This window comes from Cavia porcellus, unplaced genomic scaffold (genome assembly GCF_034190915.1).
Source record: "Cavia porcellus strain 051 isolate PalLab524CR breed Dunkin Hartley unplaced genomic scaffold, mCavPor4.1 scaffold_17, whole genome shotgun sequence".
In the NCBI taxonomy this organism is placed as follows: domain Eukaryota; kingdom Metazoa; phylum Chordata; class Mammalia; order Rodentia; family Caviidae; genus Cavia; species Cavia porcellus.
The window spans coordinates 25366336-25391395 of record NW_026947500.1 but is presented as its reverse complement, the minus strand read 5'-3'; the positions used below and the strand labels follow the sequence as shown (position 1 = coordinate 25391395).

General features: G+C 37.0%; 1 protein-coding gene and 1 pseudogene across 1 annotated transcript in view; one reads left to right on the top strand and one right to left on the bottom strand.

The window, feature by feature from the left end:
* Top6bl (TOP6B like initiator of meiotic double strand breaks) overlaps positions 1-22230 on the bottom strand; it is a 104243-nt gene extending 82013 nt beyond the window's left edge. Inside the window, exons 1-3 of the mRNA XM_063227592.1 lie at positions 22064-22230; positions 19411-19549; positions 11156-11209 (exon numbers count right to left, since the gene is read on the bottom strand). Coding sequence (XP_063083662.1) covers positions 11156-11209; positions 19411-19549; positions 22064-22093 — 223 coding nt within the window. The 5' untranslated portion in view covers positions 22094-22230. The remainder of the gene's footprint in view (positions 1-11155; positions 11210-19410; positions 19550-22063) is intronic.
* LOC134470893 (RNA-binding protein 7-like) lies at positions 11716-12212 on the top strand (annotated as a pseudogene).
* Positions 22231-25060: the final 2830 nt, after the last annotated feature.

Here is a 25060-nt window from a genome sequence, read left to right as displayed (position 1 = left end):
GAAGCATACAGAACTCCAAATAGTCATAACCAAAATAAAACTACACCCAGACATATAATAATCAACATCCCAGATATCCAACATAAGAACAGAATATTAAAAGCTGTTAGAGAAAAGAGGCAGATCACCTATAAAGGAAAGCCATTCACAATCACAGCAGACTTCTCAACACAGTGAAGTCAAGAAGAGCATGGAGTGAAGTATTTCAGATCCTAAAGGAAAATGACTTCCAACCCAGACATGTAACCTGCAAAACTATCCTTCAAAAATCAATGCAGAGAGGCTGGGGATTTAGCTCAGTGGCATAAGCACCTGCCTTGCAAGCAGGTGGTCATGAGTTTGATCCCCAGTACCGATAAAAAAAAAAAAATCAATGGAGAAATAAAATACTTCCATGACAAAGAACAGCTGAAAAACTTCATTACCACCAAACCAACTGTGCAAAGAATACTCAAAGGCATTCTAGACAAACATAGGAAAAAAACACTAAACAAGGCAAACAATTAAACAGAATGGAAAGGTTAAGAATCAACAACAGAAAGATACCATGTCAAAAATAAACCAATATATTTCAGTTACAACCATTAATGTAACCAGCTTCAATTCATCAATTAAAAGCAACAGACTGGCAGAATGGATCAAGAAACAACATTCAACCCTAAACTATACACAAGAAACACATCTAACTCAAAAGGACACTCACGGACTGCAAGTCAAAGGATGGAAAACAATACACGCAACAGGAACCCCCCAAAAAAGCAGAAGTAGCCATTCTGTTTGCAGACAATGTGAACTTCAAACCAAGAAAGATCAAAAGAGATAAAGAATGTCACTACATTCTAGTTAGGGGAAAACTTCAAGAGGAAGTGATAACAATCTTAAATATATATGCACCAAATTTAGGAGCACCCATGTATACAAAATAAATATTAATAGAAATGAAAAATCAAATAAGCAATTACACAATTTTAACGAAGACCTGAACACCTCTTTGACACAAAGAGAGAGATCAACTAGACAGAAAATCAGCACAGAAATAACAGAAATGAATCACACCTGTGAAAAAATGGACTTGGTAGATGCATATAGAGTGTTCCACCCAACAACATCAGAATATACATTCTTCTAAACATTTTTCTAGGATATTCTCTAAAGTAGACCACATACTAGCCCCTAGAACATGCTTAAGTAAATGTAAAAGAATTGAAACTATCCCATGCATATTATCAGATCATAGTACCATCAAACTAGAAATTAATGACAGAAGAAACTGCAAAATCCCCCACAAACACATGGAAATTGAATAATATACTCCTGAGCAATCAATGGGTCACAGAGGAAATTAAAGAAATTAAACAATATCTACAAGCAAATGAAAATATAAATATAACTTACCAGAACCTGTGGGATGCACTGAAAGCAGTCCTCAGGGGGGCTGGGGATTTAGCTCAGTGGCATAAGCACCTGCTTTGCAAGCAGGCAGTCGTGAGTTCAATCCCCGGTACCAATAAAAAGAAAAATAGACAAAAATAGACAAAAAAAAAAAAAAAAAAGAAAGAAAGCAGTCCTCAGAGGAAAATTTATTGCAGTGAATTCCCACATCAGGAAAACAGAACAAACACAAATAAACAACCTGATGTTACACCTCAAACATCTAGAAAAAGAAGAGCAAGTCAAGCCCAAAGCCAAAAGATGGGAGGAAATTATAAAGATCAGAGCAGAAATCAATGCAATAGAGACTAACAAAACAACACAAAGAATCAATGAATCAAAGAGTTGGTTCTTTGAAAGAATAAATAAAATTGATAAGCCCCTAGTCAACCTTATTTTAAAATGGAAAAGAAAAACTTAAATTTGTGCAATAAGGAATGAAAAGGGTGAAATCACTACAGACCTGTGGAAATACAGAAGATCATTAATGCCTGTTTCAAAAACCTATACTCTCATAGGCTTGATAACACAGAAGAAATGGACACATTCCTAGAAACATATGAATTACCAAAGCTGAGTCAAGAAGATGTAAAACTGCTAAATAACTCAATTTCAATTAATGAAATTGAAAATATAATTAAAACCTTACCAACAAAGAAAAGCCCAGGTCCAGATGGATTCACTGCAGAATTTTACAAGCAGTTCAAAGAAGTCTTAATGCCAACATCCCTCAAACTCTTCAGTGAAATTGAAAGGGAAGCAATTCTTCCTAACTCATTTCTGGAAGCAAGTACCACTCTAATACAAAAACCAAAAAAGATCTAACAAAAAAAGAGAACTACAGGCCAATCTCCCTAATGAACATAGATGCAAAAATTCTCAATAAAATATTGGCAAACCTGAGACCTAGCTATGTTGGGACTTAGGCGGCTGCACAAGAAAGCAATTTGCCCGCCCTCTTGGTAAGTGCCCCTGGCACAGCCAGGAGGAGAACCAGTCAGCTGTTCCCGTAAGCCTATCAGCACGCAGGCTGAGAATCAAACATCCCCAACCCACCCCATCCGCAACCAGTGACTGAGTTTTGAGCATCTCTTGAGAGGATGACCATATGCAATATAGCAAATAAGGAGGATTTCCTTCTATGTTCTGTTTGAAGGCAAAGCTTATTTTCACTGTTATGTTTTGTAATGATTGTTATGCTCTATTCAATATTCTCCTTCAATTGGTTTTACAATGTCTCTTACTGGTTTGATTTCGCTATACCTAATTGACTGGACAACCACTGTGAAGATAATGAGATATACTATAGTACCTATTACTACTACTCCAGTATCCTGCTTTGAAGTTCTATACTTCTATATCACTACATTGTCTCGATTGGCTTTGTTTTACCTTGTTCTGTTGTATTTTTACTACATACTAAATAAAATATTTTTAAAAAATTTAAAAAAATTGTTGACAAACAGAATGCAACAAATCAAGAAGATTATACATCACAATCAAGTGGGATTCATCCCAGGAATGCAGGGATGATTCAACATACCCAAATCAATAAATGTAATACACCATATCAATAGAATCAAAAATAAGAAACACATGATCATTTCTATAGATGCAGAAAAAGCTTTTGTTAATGTCCAACACTCATTCATGTTAAGAACCTTACAGAAAATTGGAATAGTCTTTACCTCAATATGATAAAAGCCATCTACAACAAACCAACAGCCAGCATCATATTAAATGGCCAAAAACTGAAGCCTTTACTCTAAAATCAGGAACAAGACAAGGATATCCATTATCACCACTCCTATTCAATACAGTGCTGGAAATATTAGCCAGAGCTATTAGACAAGAGAGATATTTAGGAATCAATCTAACAAAAGATGTAAAAAACCTCTTCAGGGAAAATTATAATGCCCTGAAAAAGAAACTGAAGAGGATCTCAGAAAATGTAAATACATTCCCTGTTCATGGAAAGGAGGAACAAATATTGTGGAAATGGCCATTCTCCCAAAATTGTTATACAGATTTAATGCAAGTCCCATCAAAATACCACTAGTATACCTCACAGACCTAGAGAAATCATTCCTAAAGTTCATCTGGAACCATGAAAGACCTAGAATAGCAAAGGCAGTTCTGAACAACAAAGGCAAGCAGGAGGCATCACAATCCCTGACTTGAAGTTATACTACAAAGCTACTGTAATAAAATCAGCATGGTACTGGAATAAAAACAGACCTGAAGATCAATGGAATAGATTAGAAGATAGAACTACAACTACCAACACACTCAGCCACCTTATCTTTGATAAAGGGGCCAAACACGTTCACTGGAACGTGGCTCTTTAATAAATGGTGCTGGAAAAACTGGCTTTCCATATGCCCAAAACTAAAACTAGACCCATATCTATCACCATGTACTAAGCTAAAGTCAAAATGGATCAAGGATCTAAATATTAAAACAGAAACACTAAATCTGCTGGAAGATAAAGGAGGTAGAAATCTTGAAGACATAGGGGTAGAGAATTCATGAACCAAAAGTCAAATCCCATGGGAATACTTCCACAATCAATAACTGGTGTTTCATCATACTAAAAAGTTTTTGTGTCAAAAGAAATCTCCAACAGAGTAAAAAGGAAACCCATGACTTAGTCAACTGTCCCTCAGACACAGGACATCTGCCTAGCACACATAAAGAATTAAAAAATATAAGACCCTCCCAAGGGGCTGGGGATTTAGCTCAGCAGCATAAGTACCTGCCTTGCAAGCAAGCGGTCATGAGTTCGATCCCTGATACCGATAAAAAATAGTAATAATAACAATAATAAAATATAAGACCCCTGAAATTGAAAGACCCAATCCAAAAATGGGCATCTGAGATAAATACACAGTTCTCAGATAAAGAAATAAAAATAGCAAATAAATACATGAAAAAATGTTTAGCATTATTGGTCATTAGAGAAATGCAAATTAAAACCACACTGAGAGTCCACCTTACTCCAGAAAGAATGGCCAGGACAAAGAAAACTACCAGCAACAAATGCTGGAGAGGCTGCGGGGAAAAATGGACCTTTTCTGCACTATTGGTGGGAGTGCAAACTGGTACAACCACTGTGGAAGTCAGTTTGGAGGTTCCTCAAAGAGCTGGAATTGAAGTCCCATTTGACCCAGCTATTTCACTTCTGGGCATCTTCCCAGAAGAATCAAAACATCATATCATAGTGATATATGTGCACCCATGTTTATAGCAGCACAATTTGTAATAGCCAGATCTTGGAAACAACCTAAGTGTCCATCAACTGAGGAATGGATAAAAAAGATGTGGTACTTTTATACAATGAAGTACTACTCAGCTATAAAGAATCATCACATGGAGATATGTGAGGGTGAATAAAACTTGAGAGCATACTCAGCAGTGAAATAAATAAAATTCACATGATTAAATACCATATTGTCTCCCTAGTGTAAGAAATGGTAAGAATATATAAGATACAAAATCCCCAATAAATACAGTGAAAGGGTAAGAATCTTCTCAAAGGGGAAAAATAATGTATCAGGGGAAAGCAGGAAAAAGAAAAAGGAAGGGAAAAGAAAAAATGTCTAACTTTGTATAAACACACTTAGGGTAGCTCAGATAATTGGGCTAAAAACTCTATAAGTTTGTACAACAAAGAAGTTAATATTCATAGGATTGGAACAATTTTGCATGCTTGTGTCAGGTGACCTGAGGAACTCCTGAAGATCACAAGTAAAATATCAACCTTAGTTCTGTTCCTAACCACCGTGTTTTGAAGGCGTGTATCATTATTGTTTTGGGCTCTTTGCTATTGTTATTTGTCTTTTTGTTTCAGATTTTTTAGTAATCTGTTTTGTTTTTCACTCTAATGCAGAAAGGATAGGTATACATTGTAGAGACTTATACATGCCTACAACCTCTCCTAAACAGTTTATGAGAATAGATTATATTATGTGTGATGAAATGAACAGCTATTTTAAAGAAAAACAGACATTATGGTACCCATTGCTGATTTCGTATCACCATGCTGTGAAATACAATAATGCTTCTGTTCTTTGTTCAGAGTAGTTTTAGTCTGTTTAATTTCAACATGCTTGAAGGTATGGACAGCTATTTTGAAGAGAACAAGAGACATTATGGCAGCCACTTATAATTTTCATATTGTCTGGTTTTGAAGGCCTGTAATTCCTTCATTAGCCTATTCTGATCAGTTTTATACTATTTCGTTTTATATGAATTCATTGTGTGTGAAGATACAGACAACCATGTAGAAGAAAACAAGAGACATTATGGTAGCCACTGCAGATCTCCTGTTGTCTTGTTTTGAAATCTGTATCACTTACATTGTTTTCTTCTAATCTGCTTTGTTCTGTTTTGTAATGTTTAAATAAAGTAAAATTTAAAAAAAGAATTGGTAAAGTTTAAAAGCTGTTTATAGGAGCATAATTTACAACAGCTTGATCTTAGAAATAGTATATATGTCCATCAACAGATGAATGGGTAAGGAAAATGTGATATTTATACACAATGAAGAACTACCCTTCCATAAAGAAAGATAAACAAGGCATTCATAGGTAAATGAATGCATTTATGAACATAATGTTACATGATATAAGTCAGACACACAAGTTCAAATATGGCATGGTTTATACGGGAAACACTATACATATATATAGTAATATTTATATACATATATAGAGTCCACCAAAAAATATGTACACAGTTCAGGAAAATAAAAACTTAAGTATTTTAATACTAAATTTATTGGGACATCATAAGATTAACACAAGTTACCTTTGGCCCCTACAATTACAAGACTACTCAAAGTGGTATCCAATAGCTTCCAGACATTTATTACTGCAGTGAACTGCTGCTTGGTAAGCTTGGTGACGGACATTGCTGCACACAAATTTTCAGTTTCTTCTCTAAGGGCTGGCAGTGTATAGAGTTTTCTGTGATATATAACATTCCATAGGACCTCCCCCCCCCGTATCCTCTAGGGTAACACCATCTATTGAAAAAATATGCTATTTTTCTTTCCCTGATGTATATATTTTTATTTTGGCAGACTCTGTATATATGCACATAAATGGAGAGAAAAAAAGAGATTACTAGAAAGTAGGAAAAAGTTCAAATACTTCCCCAAATTACATATTCCATTGTTATAAAAATTTCAATATAAATGCTAATTTGTTTCATTTATATACTAATAATTTATCTTAGTTCATTGAAAAGAAAGTTTGTTTTGTTTTGTTTTGTTTTGGTATCAGGGATCGAACTTAACAACCTCATACTTGCCAGGCAGGTGCTTATGCAACTGAGCTAAACTCCTGGCCCCTGTGTGTCATTTTTGGCTTATATCTTGTACTAAATATGTTGAAGACAATGATATACAGTGTAATAACTATTGCTATTATCTTATTATTTGGTTATGAAAACTTGTTTCATTTTTCATAAAATAGAAAGAAAACAGTTTAAAAGTTGTCTGAGTTGAACCCTGAATGATGATGAAAATAAATACAGAAAAAAGGCATACTGGTAAGTGAACTTCAGGGAATATCCTCTGGGTTACCAAAAAGGCACAGTATATATTTCCATCAGACTTCCATTACAGTCCTCATGACACTCCATTGCTTTGTGCCAAGGCAGATAGTCAATAAAAGTTTACTAAGTAAAAGTATAAACAGGGACCAGAGAAGAAAGGGGGGAAAAAGAAAGTAAATGAGGAAAATAGACAGATTGTTTTGGTCATTATTTATTACACAGCATAAATAACCAAAATATGAACCTATTTTGTATAGGAAAGTATCTGAATTATTGTCAATCAAGAGCAAAAGTACCTTAATAAAACTCTGGTAGAACAGACTGAAAAGTAAAGAGGACTGAATTTGGATGGCTCTACAGCAGTGCAGTTCCCCTAAAGAGAGGTGGTCTTAAGCATGCCGAGAAATCAACTAAGCAATGAAGACCACACTATAGTTAAACTCAATTCAGAAGCATACTATTAATTTTCTATAGATACACCATATAATTCTTTAGCGTCTAGAAACTTGATGATTAATGAATCAGCTGCCAGAGACTCCCTGAAGCTAATTAAATAGTGTAAATATTAGCAAATGTATCCATTTAAAATGGTTTGCCAACCTATTATGGAAATATTAAATAAATAATAATAGTAATAAAGGCATAACTAATGGTGCAAAAGCCAATAAGCTAAAGGATTTAAGTCTTAGTGTTCGACAATTTCCTTTGTCAGCTTCACTAATTCATACTGATTAGTATGAACGAATATCATTATGAAGTAGAGGTTAGTATTACGAGCTCTGAAGCTGGGGAAAAACTTAGGTTGCAGTTGTCTATAAATGCAACTGACGGTGAACAAATGATTCAATTTGTACTGTGACCTTGGTATACAAGACTTTGTATTTATATAAAGGGTCATGCACTCTTTATCGCAAGAAAATAAAAATAGATAAAATCAAGTTATTTTGAACTTTTAAAATAAGTTAAAATGAAATCATCATGACACAGATTGTCTAAAAAGTATATTAGCATAATAAATAAGTGGTTATCCTGTAAACTGTACTCAATTCCTCTTCTGTAGTAGTAATAATGATAACACCATCACCTTGTTCTTATGGCCATTTCACTTTTTTTCAAGCTATTTTCACAAATATTAATTGAAAAATCCTTATACGTAATCTGACCACTCCTGGTACAAAAACATTAAGTACAGAGTCAAATGGCAAGAAATAGTTCTATCACCTCCAAAATGCTAAGAATATACTCCCCTTTTCTGAAACAAGGCCTCTCTTGTCTCTAAATTACCCAGGCTGGGTCTGGCTTGAGATCCTGTCTCAGCCTCCAGAATGCTGGGATTACAGGCAGATATCACCATGCCCGCCTACATCTGTTTATTTACAAGGATTCTCACCACTTTCACATTATTAATCAGATAGTAGCACTAGGGATGATCTTTCCATTCTTTGTATCACCAGAAGGGCATAATCCAAAAGAGAAGAACAACTAAAAATTGATAAATACGCTAGGTGACTGTGAGGCAGTTAAACTATGCTCTTGAACTTGAATTCAGATCTCCCCGAAGTCTCACAATCAGAGTAACTCCCCAGAACAATGTTTATTCTCCCCTTCTCCAGGCATGCTTAAGAATAATTCAGATATCTTAAGTATAAGCATGAAAAAAATCAAATCTTTCCTGTTCTCTACTATAGTTCCTTTGTATTGAGCATAGGCCCAACACGAAGTAAATAAATAAATTTTCATTGTGATTATTACTAAAGGGAGAATGTTATGCCCAAATTCTCATAAAATATCTGCTCAGCGGCAGAGAACAAAAGTCAACTTTTTGTTGGTGTTGTATAACTTTTCCTCCACAATTGTTACTTTTACAAGTGTGTATAAGAAAGTGGAACCTTGGGCCAAGGATTCAGCTCAGTGACATAAGCACCTGCCTGGCAAGTGTGAGGTCATGAGTTTAATCCCTGGTACCAAAAGAAAAAAAGAAAGTAGAACCTAAACAAAATTAGGGCCACAGAGCAAATCTATTAAAAATCTAGAGACAAACAACTGGAAGGTAGATTCAGAGAGCCAAGACAACTGCAAAAAAGCAAAGAATACAGCCTGACAACCCTTCATTCAGTAAGCAAGCTCTTCTAAGTCTCCATTCTGAAACTAAAAATTACTTCACTGAAGCATTTTCAAAACATGAGTAGAAACATGTCAGTATATTAATAGTATTCATTTTATAATTAAATAAAATAGTTTCCTTTTCTTTAATAGGACCAAACTGAAAGAAACTATGGTTGCTTGACTTATTCAATAACTGAGTTTCTGGAAGTTGGGTACAAAATTTTAAACTGATTTGAATTTTACAAAGTACTAAGAAAATGTGCTGCTAAAAACTCCAATGGGTAACTGGGAATGGTGGTGGATGCCAGCACTGGAGGACTGAGGCAGGAGGACTGCTGTGAGTTTGAGGCCAGCCTGAACACATAAATGAGCTCAAGTCCACCCTGAACTACATCGTGAGACCCTCTCTCAAAAATAAAAATAAAATAAAAAAGGGCAAACTGGGCATCGTGGTGCATGCCTGTAATCCCAGCACTCAGGAGGCTGAGGCAGAAGGATTACTGTCAGTAGGAGGCCAGCCTGAGCTACATAATAAGTGTAAGGTCAGCCTGTACTACAAAATGAGACTCTGTCTCAAAAAAATTCTTTTCCTATGGGTTAAACTGGGAGCACATACCTGAAATCCCAGCTATGAAGGTAGCTCAGAGAACAAGAGAACTACAAGTTTCAGGCCAGCCTAGAAAACTTATCAAGACTCTACTCAAAACAAAATTTTAAAAAGCTTGGGGAAGTAGCACCATACTCTTAATCTACCCCCCCATACACACACACACACACACACACACACACACACACACACACCAGCAATATACTTTAAACATTTATGACATTAGACCTTTCTAATATGCTGTTCTGGCTGTTTTCATTTTCATATTCAGCATATACTCTCAAAGCAAGAATATAAGATTTTTTTAAAACAAAATAATCTAACTTTCAAGTCTAATTGAAGAAAGTTTCTGTTTAAAAAGTTCTGTGATGGTTAACCTTGGTTGTCAGCTTTATTGGCTTGAGAGACACCTACAAGTAAGCACATTTCTGGGTACCTGGGTGAGTCAGGGGGGTCTGACCTTGGGGATTATATCTGATTCCCAGCGCCTTTCTCTCTGCTTCTTCCCCTGTGCTCTGCTGCCATAAGGTTAGCAACTTTTCTATGCTATGTCCTTCCACCATGCTGTTTCTGCCTCAGAGCCAGCTGACCATAGACTAAAAACTCTGAAACTGTGAACTTAAATAAACCCTTTCTCTTTTAGCTGTGTGTATTGAGTATTTTATTCCAGCCACAAAAAGCTGTAGAATCTAAACTTATCTTGTAAAATTTGTAAATTAACTCATTAGGAAAAGACACTTATATTGGATGCTTGTGAACCAAATAACCACAAAAGATAAATATGAAAGCATAACAATGCTGAAGTACAACACTTAAAATAAGTGTTAGGTCCTTTTGGTCTGGAGGTTTTTTGGTTTTTTTTTTGTTTTTGTTTTTTTGTCTTTTTCAGTACCAGGGATTGAACTCACGACTGCCTGCTTGCAAGGCAGGCGCTTATGCCGCTGAGCTAAATCCCCAGCCCCTGCAGACTATTCTTAAACCAGACACCAAAAGCTCCTAATCCATACCAACTTTGGCAGATTACGTGGAAAACAGCATCACTACCAGTCAAAATTATTTATAGTAAAAGCATCTGTCATGTGCTCTTTCTTTGAAGTCGATGGAGACAAACACTTTACTAAAATTTTTATTTCACAGCTGGGAAGTTTTTGCCTGAGGATCTTTTCAGAGAATGTACAGTGGCATTGTCATCTCACCTATTCCTACTTCTACAGAGTTTTACAGATCATCTTTCAGTACAGGTGCCAGAGTAAATGCAGGATAAAGTATTTCATAAGACTTATTTACCCTAAAAAAATTACTGCTTATCTGAAATTCAAACTTACTTAGATATCCTGTGTTTTTATTTACTAGGTCTGTCAGGTATATCCTTCAATATAAGTCTATTTCAGAAAATACCAAATTCATTACCAGGAAGTGATTTAGTTTCACAAAAGTTGGCTAATTCCTTACCTTTTAGGAACTTTTTGAGGACCAAGCCACCACAAATGCTTCTTACAGAAGAAACTATAAAAACAGAATAAGAAAATAAGACAAGTAAACGGAGTTCACTTTAAAAATCAGGACTAGTTGTATAGATAAGCATCATACTGCTTGCCTAGCACGCACAAGGTCGTGAGTTTAATCCCTGGCAACTCAAAAAGACTATCAAATGATAATCTGAAAACACTAATTACAAATGCCTAACATTTAAAAAGAGATCCTACAATGAATTCAGTTTTTAAAAATGGAAGTAAACTGCATAGGCCTAGGTTTGGAGTGGGTGATGCTGAGTGGGGATGGTAGCAGTGGAAGCTGACTATACTCTCTTTGTGGACAACTCTGAAACTAAAGTGACAGAAAAGTGGCTTTTCATGCTGCTCTGCCAGGGTGGGCCAGGAATAAAAGTGAAAATTCCAAAACATAAAAATGATAAACACAAGCAATTTTTTATGAATTTTAAACATGAAGTATCTGTTCTTTATGTAATGAATCACTTAATGGAATCAAACTTTTTGGAAGGCACATCAAAATTCAATTTGAGATCAAGCAGTAGTCATGCATCATAGGATTCAGTTTATGATAACCCCAGAATCATGCTGGAAACTCAACTTCATATTTCCTAGCAGCAGACAGAAAATGACTATAGAACACATGACACCATCATCACAGATAATTCAGAGGTCATTCTCTTCTCTAGAAAATTATCAGAGATAAGCAGTGATGTCATATGTTAGGAAATTTGGTTTCCACATGGATCAATCAGGATTTTCACCATCAGTTCAGTCATATAATCATATTTTTAACCAGTCTTCAAGTTCCCAATAGCACCAGATACATCACCATTAAAGCATAAAACCAGAATTCTCATCCCTACCTAGCAGATAGACATTATAGCCAAGAACAAGGTTACACTGATCACAGACCTGGCCACCATTACGGAAGCAACAGAGAGGACTTCTATAGGAATCATGATGACTGAAGTTAGAATTATGATTACAGAAGAGACGATGGTAGAAATGGAAAATGACACTCCTCCTGACAGTATTAAAATATTAAAAGGGTTATTTTAACCTCTTTTGACTAAGTTGAATTGGAAATATTTAGAAAATCTACACCGAGCAGCTTTAAATTGTCACATTTGTTATTTTTAAAAAAAAAAAAACATAACTACAGTTTAATGGAGAAATAAGAAAAATTTAAGGGAGGGGAGAGGAAAGAAAAAAGATATATCATGTACAGGTACAAATTCCTTATGATGAATGTTAACCTTATGTACATCTAAAATGATCTAAAATATACCAATAAATTTCTTTTTTTAAAAAGAGGCAAAAAAATTCAAACTGTGGTTCCAGTTTTTTCTTTTTTCTTTTTTTTTTTTTTTTTTTTTTGGTACCAGGGATCAAACTCTCGATCTCGCACTTGCCAGGCAGACGCTTATGCCACTGGGCTAAATCCCTGGCCCTCTTTTCTTTCTTTTTTTTTTTTTTTTTTTTTTTTTTTTTTGAGACAGGGTTTCACTGTTTAATTCAGGCTGGACTTGAACACACTTAGTAGCACAGGCTGGCCTCAAACTCACAGCAATCCTCCTACCTCAGTCTCTCAAGTGCTCAGGTTACAGGCATGTGCCACCACCCACAGCACCTGGTTTCATTTTATTTTTTTATTTTTTTTTGTTTAATTTTATAAACAACCTTTCACCTCAGAGTTCTAAAGAAAATCCCACAGTTCCTAATCTTTTAGACAGCTTCAGAAGGTTGAATTATATACCAAGAGTGACTAAAAAATGTTTAAACTTTGAAAAACTTAGCTGTAACATATTTTTAAAACTTAAACATTCTTGTGTACAAAACTAACAGACTGGTTGTATTACAAAGTAAATGTGTTAATTATCTGTTATCCTTTTTCATTGCAAGAAATTTCATGTTTAAGTGAACCCAATTTTGGAGTATATAATAGAAAGTAAGCTGATTGTCTGAAATGACTATTTTATTTAAAAAATCAGAAAATACAATTTTCCCATGATTAGTTTTATTAGCAGTTTCAGAAAGTTATTAGTTGTTTGGGGTAAATCATTTTGCTCAAGAGATTTCAAGTATGAATTTTATGGCACATTCTTTGTAGCCTTACCATATACAAATATAAATCTAAACATACTATTTCATTCTGAACTTTTTCATTAATTCATGTTTGATATATGACTGGTCACTCAGGAAGTTAAATATCTGTATGTGTACATTTTTACATGAAAAATTACAAATAATTTAAATTCCCTTTATCATGAAGAACAAAAATATAAATGCATACTCAGATAAAATCTTAAAATGTTTTACTGAAAATATTCTTTTTGGGAAAAACGACTCCTGAAGTCTTTATGTGTTGCCTCTCTTCCTCAGACTTTAGAAATTTTAACATTTCGAAGTGCCCAAGACATGTACACCAAGGACACATTTTATTAGGGGGATTTACAAGATGATTTTTGTTTGAGTATCAGAAAAAAATCTGTTAAAATTTTCGGCTTCTGAAATTTTTAAATTTTAAAATTTCTATGTATCAAGATACTGTTTCCCATTCATCACAGAATTGTTTATAAAATTCATTCCTTGGAAATCTGGATTTTTAATATTCATCACAGCCTTTGCATTGTGTTACTTTTTAATATACTGAAAACTAAAAAGAAAAAAATGAAAACACCAACGAAGAAAAAAATGAAAACACCAACGAAGACTGTGACGCTAAATGACCATCTGTAGGCAGAATGCCTTCTTGGAGATGATAACATAAAAGCAAATCTTTTCACCTATAGTCAACAATTTTCTACAGTTAAGAACAAGACTGCCCCTTTGAATGTTATTGTACAGAAGCTGGTAGAAAATAATTTTGTGAAGATGTTATTTTCAGATAATGATCGAGAGTATTCAACTCCAATAACTCATGTTCCAATATAAGAGTAAATTAAAAGTTTGGTCATTCTTTTAACCAATTTATTCTTAAATAGAAAATATTTTACTAAGCTATCAGATAAGAATTCTTCATGCCTATAGTCCTAAATATGAACATTAGCACATTCAGAGCAGTGATGCTGAGCCTTTTAGAGTTTTCAATGATACAAACATCCCGCTACAGCATGCGTGCCATTGTTTTGCCACCACTGATTTAGAATAGTAATTGGAACAGAGGATGAAGGAAGACACAGACACATAAGACAAGAAAAAAGATCAGAACTACTTGAAGCCCCCTCCCAAATGGACCATGCCTTTTCCCAAAGGGACATGATCCCACTGCCGTAAGAAAATGTACATTGCCTCAGAAAATGTACACTTTCCATGAAGGGGGGAGAAGTTGAGAATGACTGAACTAGAATGAGAGCCAAATCCATTTCCTAAATGTATGCTATCCACTATGTAGTACCCAGTAACTTACAGGTGGGTATTTAAACTTAGCTAGATTAAAAATTCAATTTCCCAGTCATACTAGCCATATTTTATGCAGTCAACAACCATGTGTGACTAAAGGCTAGTATACTAAACTACCAAAAATATGGAACATTGTCACTGTCACAGAAAGTTCTACTGGAATATAACACTCTAGATCTCCAGATTTTTTTAAATTTTATTTTAAATACAGTAAAATTCAACAGAACAGATCATAAGAAAACAATTTAAGAAACACAGATTTCAAAACAAGACCACCAGAGATCTTCACTATCATATTGTCTCTTGCTTTCTTCCAAATAGTTGTCCATATCTTCACATGCAGTGAATTCATACAGAACAAAATACTATTACTGATCAGAACAGGGTGATGAAGGCATTTTAGGTCTTCAAGACCAGACAATAGGGAAGTCAACAATGGCTGCCATAATGCCTCGTTCTCTTCAAAATAGCTGTCCATATCTTTACGTATGTTGAAATTGAACAAAAGCAAACAGACTAATATCACTCTGAACAGAGAATAATAGTATTGCTAGATTTTATATCAAGATGCTACGGAATTAGCACTGGGTCTCTTTTTCTTCAAAGTATCTGTTCATTACATTGTGCATTATATCAATTCTCATAAACTGTTTAAAAGTTCTACGCATGTATGAGTCTCTACATATATACCTATCCTTTCTGTATTAGAGGGAAAAACAAATTAAACCAAGACAACAAAACAAATTCCCAGAAAAAGACATAAAACCACAATACTACGTAATCTACAGTATGATGTCTCTTGTTATTTTCAATAGAACTGTCTATATCATCAGGCATAGTATAATTGAACATAGCAGTACATAGCAATATTAATTTAAAAAACACTGGAGACTTTATAGGACTTTAAAAGCAGTTAATAATCAAACCAGAATAGGTATCCTATTTAATCTTGTCTTCAGAGTAGTTGCCTCTACTCTTAGACTTGATACTATCAAGCATACCAGATTCAAATAAAATCAGTCAAGACAAAACAGCACAGATTTCCAGATTTTAAGCGGTTCTGGACAAATGCTCCTGCTTCCAAAGGTCAGAACCCACATAGCATAGAAAATTTAACAAAAGACAGTGTCTGTCTGTCTCTTTATGATCCTCCCAGACATGTACCAGTTCTTACCATATGGGTGTGGGTCATTGGACAGCAGAAATAATATACATAATTTCCAAGCCTACCCTATAAAAATCTTTGATTTATAAGCTTTGCTCTTTCCCTACACTCTTCGCTAAATAAAAGGGTGCTGAGAGGGCTAAAAGGAAAATCAAGACATAAGACAAAAACAGCTTGGATCCTGTATGAAACAAAATGCATCCCTAAATGTGTACACACACCCTGCACACAAAGGCCTGTGAAATAAAGGGCAAGGACTATAAAAAAGGAAAAGCAAACATTGTCTGTTTAACCATTGAGATTTCAGATTTTATCTGCTATATATGCACCTAGCATTACTTACTACCATGGAAAGATTAAAAAATAATATATTATCAGCTTACAGGGAGGAAAATACAGGTTACTCACAATATAATCAGAAAGACTTTAGAATTTTCAATAGCAACACCTGAAGTTAGAAAACAGAGTTATAATGTCACAAATATTCTGAATGCAAATGAATTCTGACTCAGAATAATTTACTAGGCCAAACTACCAATCAAGTGTCATGAGTGTAGACATATACAGAAATCCAAAGTCTCAAGAAATTTACCTCCCAAACACTTGATTTTCAAGTAAGCTACTAGATCCTGAGATTCATCAAAACAAAGGGTATTCCAAGAAAAAAGCAGGATTCAGGAAAGCCAAAATCCAACACAAGAGAAAAACTAAAACACTGAATAATGATGAAAAGAAAATTTCAAATGACAGTTATGGGCTAGGTACAGAAGGTATCGAGTCAAGATAACAGCATGTCAAAAAACTCTGGGAAAGTTTTTTTAGGAAAATGAAATTGATAATCAATTGTGTTACTACATTAGGAGTAGATTTATACAAATCCTGGGAGTTCTGAAGCTTACTAATTAATAAAAACAGAAAATAAATTACAAAATTTTTAACTGAAGGGAAAATCTAAACAAAAGTAATAACAGTTTTTATACAGCATGAACAGCAAGGAACATCAATGTGAATTTTTCAGAGCAAGACAGACCAGAGAACAGAGAGATTGCTGGTACTTACAAGTGAATTCTGACTCAGAAAACTTTACTTAGCCAAACTACCCCATTTTATGGTCATAACAAATATCCTGATCTTTATTTTTGGTGGGAAAATATAACTACATTAAAGGAAAGATACATAGTGGAGTTGGACATATCATCTTCTATAATGGAAAGTCAACAAATACATAATGCCTTAAAAAAAGAAAATCAAGAATATGGTAAAATAAACATCTTTAGAAATAGCCTATAAAGTTGAAAGCAGAACCCTCTAGGACAGAAAAAGTTGGGAAGGTAGGCGCACGCAGGGAACTGTAAGTTTTCTAACAAGTCTATTTTACTTTTTTTTTTTTTTTTTTTTTTGGTCTTTTTCGTTTTTATCGGTACCAGGGATTGAACCCACGACTGCCTGCTTCCAAGGCAGGCGCTTATGCCGCTGAGCTAAATCCCCAGCCCCAGTCTATTTTACTTTTAAAACCACATGTACATAAATTGGGCATGATGGTGCACACCTGTAGTCCCACCATTTAGGAGACTCAGGCAGAAGAACTGCTGTGAGTTTGAGGCCAGCCAGGCTACATAACAAATTGAAAACCAGCCTGAACTATAGAGAGAGACCTTATCTCAGACGATAAATACATATATACGTATCATGGGCACGTGTGACTTTGACAAAGCCTAAAACTCAAAAAATTGGGTTAGTTTGGTTTGGTTCCATTCGGTTTTAGTTCAGTTTTGCCAAAAATGAAGAACAGGTCAGGCCTGGAAGCACAAACCTGTAATCCCCAGCATTCTGAGAGGCAGACACAGGAGGACAGCCAGTTTAAGCCCAGTCAGAGCAACTTAACAAAACCACCTCAAAATTTAAAAGTAAATAAACATTTAAAAAATTAAAGGGGTGGAGTAGGACCAGGATACAGCTCAGTGGTGTAAGTAGCTTCCTGACAAGCACAAGGTCCTGAGTTCGATTCTTGATACCACATAAATTTAATTTAAAAAAAAGACTTGGAGGGGTTGGGGATTTAGCTCAGTGGCATAAGCGCCTGCCTTGCAAGTGTGCAGTCGTGAGTTCGATCCCTGATACTCATAAAAAAACGAAAAAGACAAAAAAAAAAAGAGTTGGAATATAGCTCAGTGCAAAGGTCTTGGGTTCAATCTCCAGTACTACAAAATAGTAAAATACAAAATAAAAAATGAAGAGCTCTACATTCTAACATGAACTACTACTCCATCTTACTAAAAAGTACATGACAAAACTGTAATTATACTAATTTGCATTTTTAAAATCTGATAACTGAACATATGGATAGAAAAATCTGAGTATACATAGTGCTAATAGTTGTTTCAAGGAGATAACTAGAAAGTCTCACTCTCCATGACATTTCTATAATGTAATGTTTTGTAATGCTGTAATCACCTTTTATCCTGCTCCCCTCAAAAAAGAACTATAAACATAATTACATAGAGATCAGAGACAATAAAGAAAATAAAAATGCCCTCTTTCCTAGATGTTATGTAGGCTCAAATGCCTATCAAGTTAGTTGGATTTCTTGCCAGAAGCTACTGTGGCCCATATGTTCTTTAAATGAAATCAATCCTGTTACCCTTGGCACAGTTTATTGGATTAGAGTCAGGGCAAAAGCTGATTCAACATTATACAGACCAATGACATTCTAGACATGAAATTAAGCATTTCACTTATAAGTGGTAAGAATTCTGCCCATTTATAATAGAGTTCATACAGAGCAACAGCAAACCAATCTATCACACTCTGGATGATTTTTAATAAGTACACAAAAAGCAGACAGGTCATTCCAGTTTAGGTAAGCAAATGTCTTATTAGAGTTTGGTATGCTATCCAATCTCAAATGGGTCTCCGAGTGACTCTTTTAAGGCTGATGGGACAACTTTATTACAAAGAATCCTTAAACACACATAAACAATCAGACAAAAAAGCTAGCAGTTCACAAGTTCAAGAAAACTAGTTGTTTCACAGCCACTAAATGCATCAGCTTTCTCTCATGAGAATAGATACAAATGACAGAGTAAGATTCAAGTGGAAGAAATAATGTCAAACTAATTGCAGGTCATATTATCAAAGAATGTCCTATTCGTCATGTCATTTATTTTCCTTTTCTGTTATTTATTTCTCCTCTTTTGCAACTGCAATCAGCTGGATATGAAAGAAAAAGTATATAAAAATTGAATATAGTTTTTCTATGAAAGACCAGGTTAAAACCAGGAACAAAAATGAAATTGTTAAGCCAGTGTGGTGGTGCACACCTATAAGTAATCCCAGCCCTTAGGAGGCCAAGGCAGGAAAATCATGTACAGTTCAAACCCAAACTGAACTACATAGTGAGAACCTGTCTCAAAAAAAAAAAAAAAAAGAATGTTTGTAAGTAATCTTAATCAAAGCCAGTTAAATGATCTTGTGGTGAGTCATTTCATTCACCTTTCCCATCTGACACATTTGTAATTTATCACCAGATACTTACATAATCATTTTGATTTTTTAACTATGTAAGATTGTGGTTCACTGAAATTTTTATGTAAACAATGACAATTCACTAAAAAGCAAAAATAGAAAAATTTTCTCCCTCTACTCACTAGTTGTTACACAATGAAGAGCATCTGGCCGGTGCTTAGAATTTAATGCTTCTATGGAAATCACTAGCTGCCCTTCTAGCAATGCTCCCTTTGATATTTCGGTTTCACACCTCCAGTGGATTATTAAATATTTCAAAATCTGAAAAGAAAACAATCTTTTAAAATCACAGTAATAATAAATTATATGATACAGTTAAATTAACAACTCTAACCCTCAGAACTGAATTCCTGCTTGAAAAATGTCAGTTATATTTGTGCAAAGTATAGCATGGTGTCTAAAGGGAACGTTTACAGTGACCTAAGAGTGTAAAATTCACAATGACCAACAAGACAGGAAACTGAGACAATAAAATACAGCACTCAGAGGATAAGCTGGAAATAAAAACTAAGGAAAATTTAAATGGCTGTTTGTTTTTCTTGGTTTTTTTTTTCTTTCCAAATAAAAGCCAACATAAAGACTCTGAGTAAGAGTGGCATCTGATCATTAATAATCTTTACCTTTCATTAAATCAACATTTTTGAGGGTCAAACTATTATTTGAGTGCTAGAGGCAAACGTCTGGGTTTGAAACTTTAATGTGACAATTTCTAGCATGTGACAAGTTACTTAATCTGTAACCCAGATTCCTCATCTAAAAAAAATGAAGCACATTACATTTGGCTACTACGAAAAGCAAGCAAATATAGATAAAATGCTTAACAGTGCATTTGGCATGTAGTAAATCCTAACAAGTTCATTTGCATAAAATACTGAGCACAATACATATTTTTAAACTAATTAAGATATCAAGATATCCAAATAATATCAAGTGCTGGTGAGGCTGCAGGGGAAAGAGGAAGCTTCTACACTGTTGGTGGAAGTATGAACCAGTTCAAATACTATGGAAGTCAGTATAAAAATTGCTCAAAAAACTAAATCAAGCAATTCTATTTGACCTAATTATTCCCTCCTATGTATCTTCCCAAGAGTTAGATATTGTATTACAGTAATATATGTATATCCGTGTTCATAGCAGCACACTTTAGAATAGCTAAATCTTGGAAGTTACCTGTATGTCCACCAACACATGAATGGATAAAGAAAACAGCATTACACAATAAAATACTGCTCTGCCATAAATGATAAACATAAGTCATTTGTGGGAAGACAGATGCACCTTGAGATCAGTGTTAAATGAAATATCAGGCAAATAAGCTTAAATATCACACAGTTTCCCTTATATGAGAAACCCAAATGTAAGAGCAAAATAAATGATAAATAGGGAAAACATTTCCTTGGGGAGTTCTTGGTTTGTTAATTAAAACATTGTGATTTTCGGCTGGGGATTTAGCTCAGCAGCATAAGTACCTGCCTGGCAAGAGCAACGTCATGAGTTCCATCCCCGGTACCCCTCCTCCTCAAAATTGTGATTTGGCTGGGTGTGGTTCCACATCTTAACCTCAGTACCAGGGAGGCTGAGGGAAGAGGAGTGCCAGGAGTTCAAGGCCAGCCCTGACTAGGTAGTGAGACGACATCTTAAAAAAAAAAAAAAAAAAAAGTGACTGGGGATTCAGCTCATCAGCACAAGTGCCTGCCTGTAAAACACGACTCATGAGTTCAATCCCGGGTACCAAAAAATTAAATAAATAAATTTTTAAAAGGGTACAAACTTTAAACTTCACTAACCAGAGTTCTCTCTCCATTTGGACGTGAAAAAAAGAAAAGAAAAATGAGCTCCGCAGGGTGATCAACACCACCAACAAAAGATATCCAAATAATTCAATCTTGATGACACAAATTAAAACACATAATTTCCATTACTATTCATGAAAGTAGACTCTAACTTCTACCACAGTAAGATACGAGAATTACCTTTTTCTTTCTTTCTTTTTAAAGGGAATTGAGCTGAGTAAGACCACTTGAGAATTACGATCCTAATTTGTATTAGACTTTATCAAGGTGGTGTTCAGGATTTTCTATGCTATTTCTTTGGTGCATCCTCTGCCATTCTGGGCTCCCTCTGCTCACATTTTTCCCAGTGTATTTTATTCATCAGGAGAGCAGTTGGAGAAAAAACACAAAGCTATGAGTCAGAGCCCTGTGTACTATCCTAGGTTCTGTCATCTGTGAAATCGACCCCCCAACATCCTTTAATGGTATTAAAGAAAGGAGGGGGACTGTGTACACTGTAAGGTGCTCTCAGAGCTGGGGACTCTCTCGCTATCTGAGTTTGCAATGGAGTGACACAGGCAGGTATGCAGCATCATCCTCGGGGAGGAGCAGAGATCTGGGCGCTCAGGGTGCAGCCTCTGAACCTCACTTCGCCGTCCAGCTGCTCCCAGACCACGCACCTACACCATACCCTGGCTGAGCCGCGCCCCGCCCTGCACAGACCCCCTCCTTGCGCTGTCCCCTCTCGGGTGGGCAACGTTTCCAATCTCAGCTGTTCCTCACAGGAAAACCTGCAGCGAGCCTGCCCAGCCTCGCCTCAGCTTTCAGCCCCTCCTCAGACTCAGAGAAGCAGGCTGTTTTCACCCACTCCTGGCCGCCCTCAAACCCTCCTCCTCCACCGTAAGGCCACACCGGACCCCTGTGGGAGAAGTTCACGGTCTCCCCACAAAGCCTGCCCCCTCAGAAACTGTTTTTTCTGCTTTCATTCCCTTCCCAGCATCACCTCGCAGACAGCCAACGCCGTCCGCTTCATCCCGCTAGAGGAATAGCGGCAATGCGCCGCTGAAAAACCCGCAGGTGGCCTCGAACGCCTCCTCCCACCAGCTTCGAGCTTCGATTGAGGCAGGCGCCCACGCCCAGACGCTAGAACTTCAACCTTCCCGCCCGCGCGCGCCTTGGCCCCACCCGCTACGTGCTGCGCCTGCGCACTCGGCACCGCCCCCGCCCTTTGGTGCGGAGTTGGTGCCTGGAACCGCCCCCCACGCTGCCTGTATGTAGGTGAGTGGGCGGGCCGCGCGCGCTACTGGGCCCGAGTTGGAAGCGCTCCGGAAACAGGCCAGTCCGCGACTCCTCCCAGCCGCTTTCCCACGGTGGCGCCGAGACTCGGCGTTCGGCCCTTTTAAAACGCTTTGACTGCCGTGGGCGCTTCCCAGGTCTTTTCTCCGAGCTGGGAGAAAGTCTCGAGTGCCCGGTGTGGTGACCCCCCAAAGGCCTCCCCTTTTGCGGGGGCTGCCCGAGTGCCCCAGGCAAGCCTGCGGTTCCCACGTCAACCTAGCAAATACGACAAATCCAGGCGGCCAGTTAAAACTGGATTTCAGATAACCGATGATACCCCCCCCCATATGTATGTGTCATACAATATTTGGTTCAGATACTAAGAATATGTTAAGTCATCTGAAATTTAAAAACTGGACGCCCCAGGTTTTATCTAACAACCTGTCCCCTCTTCAGACCGGACCTGGAAGCTTCCCGCACGCTGCCAGGTTATTGATTGCACTAAATGTGCAGAGATAGAAGCAGCCCTTAGGGGTTTCCAGTTGAAAAGTTCAATGCTAGGGGCTGGGGATTTAGCTCAATGGCATAAGCGCCTGCCTTGCAAGCAGGCAGTCGTGAGTTCGATCCCTGGTACCGATAAAAGTGAAAAAGACCAAAAAAAAAAAAAAAAAAAAAAAGTTCAATGCCAGACTCTGGTGGGTACTGAGAGGGGCTTAAACCCATAACTGCCTGTGATCTAGTATCTTTTCTTTGTTGAGCAACTAAAAGAAAATGCTGGTGAGAGAGATTCTTTCCTGGCAGAGTTGCCAAAGAGAAGGGTGGGACAGGGTGTTGACTGTTTTCCCTCCAGGGAAAATTCTTCCATTCCAGCGCCTAGAAGCCAGAAGTGGACAAAACAGGTTGCAGAGTTGGCGGAGTGCCCGCCCAGTCCACAATGTTGGTGCTACTCCAAAGAACAAGTCTTTGGGTACCTGAGTCATACCCTTCTCCAGGGTGCTCAATGTTGCAACCCTGACTCCCCATCGCAAGTGCTCACAGATAGGATCCGTTGGAGAAAGATGGCTTCTATTGCTGGAAAATTCATTGTATAAAGCATGATTTAGTAAGAAAGCGGGGTAGTTTTATTTTGGTGTTAGTTTTGTCTTTTTGAGATAGGATTTCTCTAATGCAGTTCAGGCCAGTTTGAATTCACTTTGTAACCCAGGCTGGCCTTGAACTCACAACTAGTCTCCTGTCAGCCTCCTGAGTGCTGGAATTATAGGCGTTTACCACAATGTCCAGCCAGAAAACCTGTATTTGGGGACTCACTTGAGTTGGCCTCACCCTTTAACTCTTTTGCTCTTTAACTGTTTTGCTCTTTCACTCTGTCTTGTCCCCTTTGGGAAGGAGAGTGACCCAGGGGAGAGTCATCATTAAATGACTTCTTGTTAGCTCTTGACCTGAATTGTGTCAGTCTTACAACTGTCTTGTAAAAATAATTATTTACAGTATTTGATAGGTGAGAAACCAGGTTACAAAAGATGAACCCCTGAAATAGTTACCACTGGCCGGGAAGTGGCACCTGCCTCTAATACCACCACTCAGGAAGCTGAGGCAGGAGGATCACTGTGAATTTGAGGCCAGCCTGAACTGCATATAGAAATCCTATCTCAAAAAGACAAAAAACAGGGGCTGGGGATTTAGCTCAGCAGCATAAGCGCCTGCCTTGCAAGCAGGCAGTTGTGGGTTCAATCCCTGGTACCGATAAAAAGCAAAAAGACAAAAAAAAAAAAAAAAAAAAAAAAAAAAAAGACAAAAAACAAAACGAAAGAAAAAAAAGAAATAATTACAACTGAAAATGTCAGCTCAGCAGATGTGCTCCACCTTAAGAATGGCACTGGAACTGATAGATGGATAAACAGTTGTGAATGGCAGAGCACCTCTGGTGAGCTAGTCTTTCTGGCTCCTGGCCTTTTCCCTTGAAATGAGCCTCCCAGACGAAAGTATAAGGAAATATCCAAAACCATCCAAAAAGCAGGGGAGGCCTAACTAAGGTCAGCAGGGACACAATGCCCTCCCAACCGGGTATAGGCAGAAGTAAAGGGAGCCTTTGATATGAGGATCCGCCAGCAGGATTTCCATAGCTTTTACCATTTGAATCAGGTACAGTCTAATGTCAGCTTGACTTTTTCCCCAGCCCTTTTTTAAAATGACTTTTTAATTTTGAGACAGGGCCTCACTAATTTGCCCAGGCTGGGCTCGAATTTGCAATCCTTCTACCTCAGCCTCCCAGAGTTCTGAGATTACAGATATGCACCTCCACGCCTGGCTCAGGATTGACATTTGGTGAGCATTGACCCCGTGTTTCAGTTTTCCTTACTCATCTTCCATAATTTTCCCCTGTAAGGGAGGTGTTTATGTCATAGATAATTAAAATTCCAAGATGAGGTTGTCTGACAATCCATTTGTAAATGTTAGGGTCAGAATCTGAAACAAAAATCTCTTAAGTCTTCTTTCCACTTCCCTACAGCTGCTACATGTGCATCTCCCAGCTAGATGCCTGACCAGCTGCTTGAGAGTTCTTAAGCATGAACCACTGGTGTTGCCATAGGACACCATCCCCTCTGCGCAAAAACTGAGGAGCCAGTAAACTTAGAGACCCTCATTCCCCACAAACTAAACCTCAAACGAGCCATAGCCTCCAGTCCTGTTACTCATCAATGTGTGCCCCCAACCTGCTTGTGAC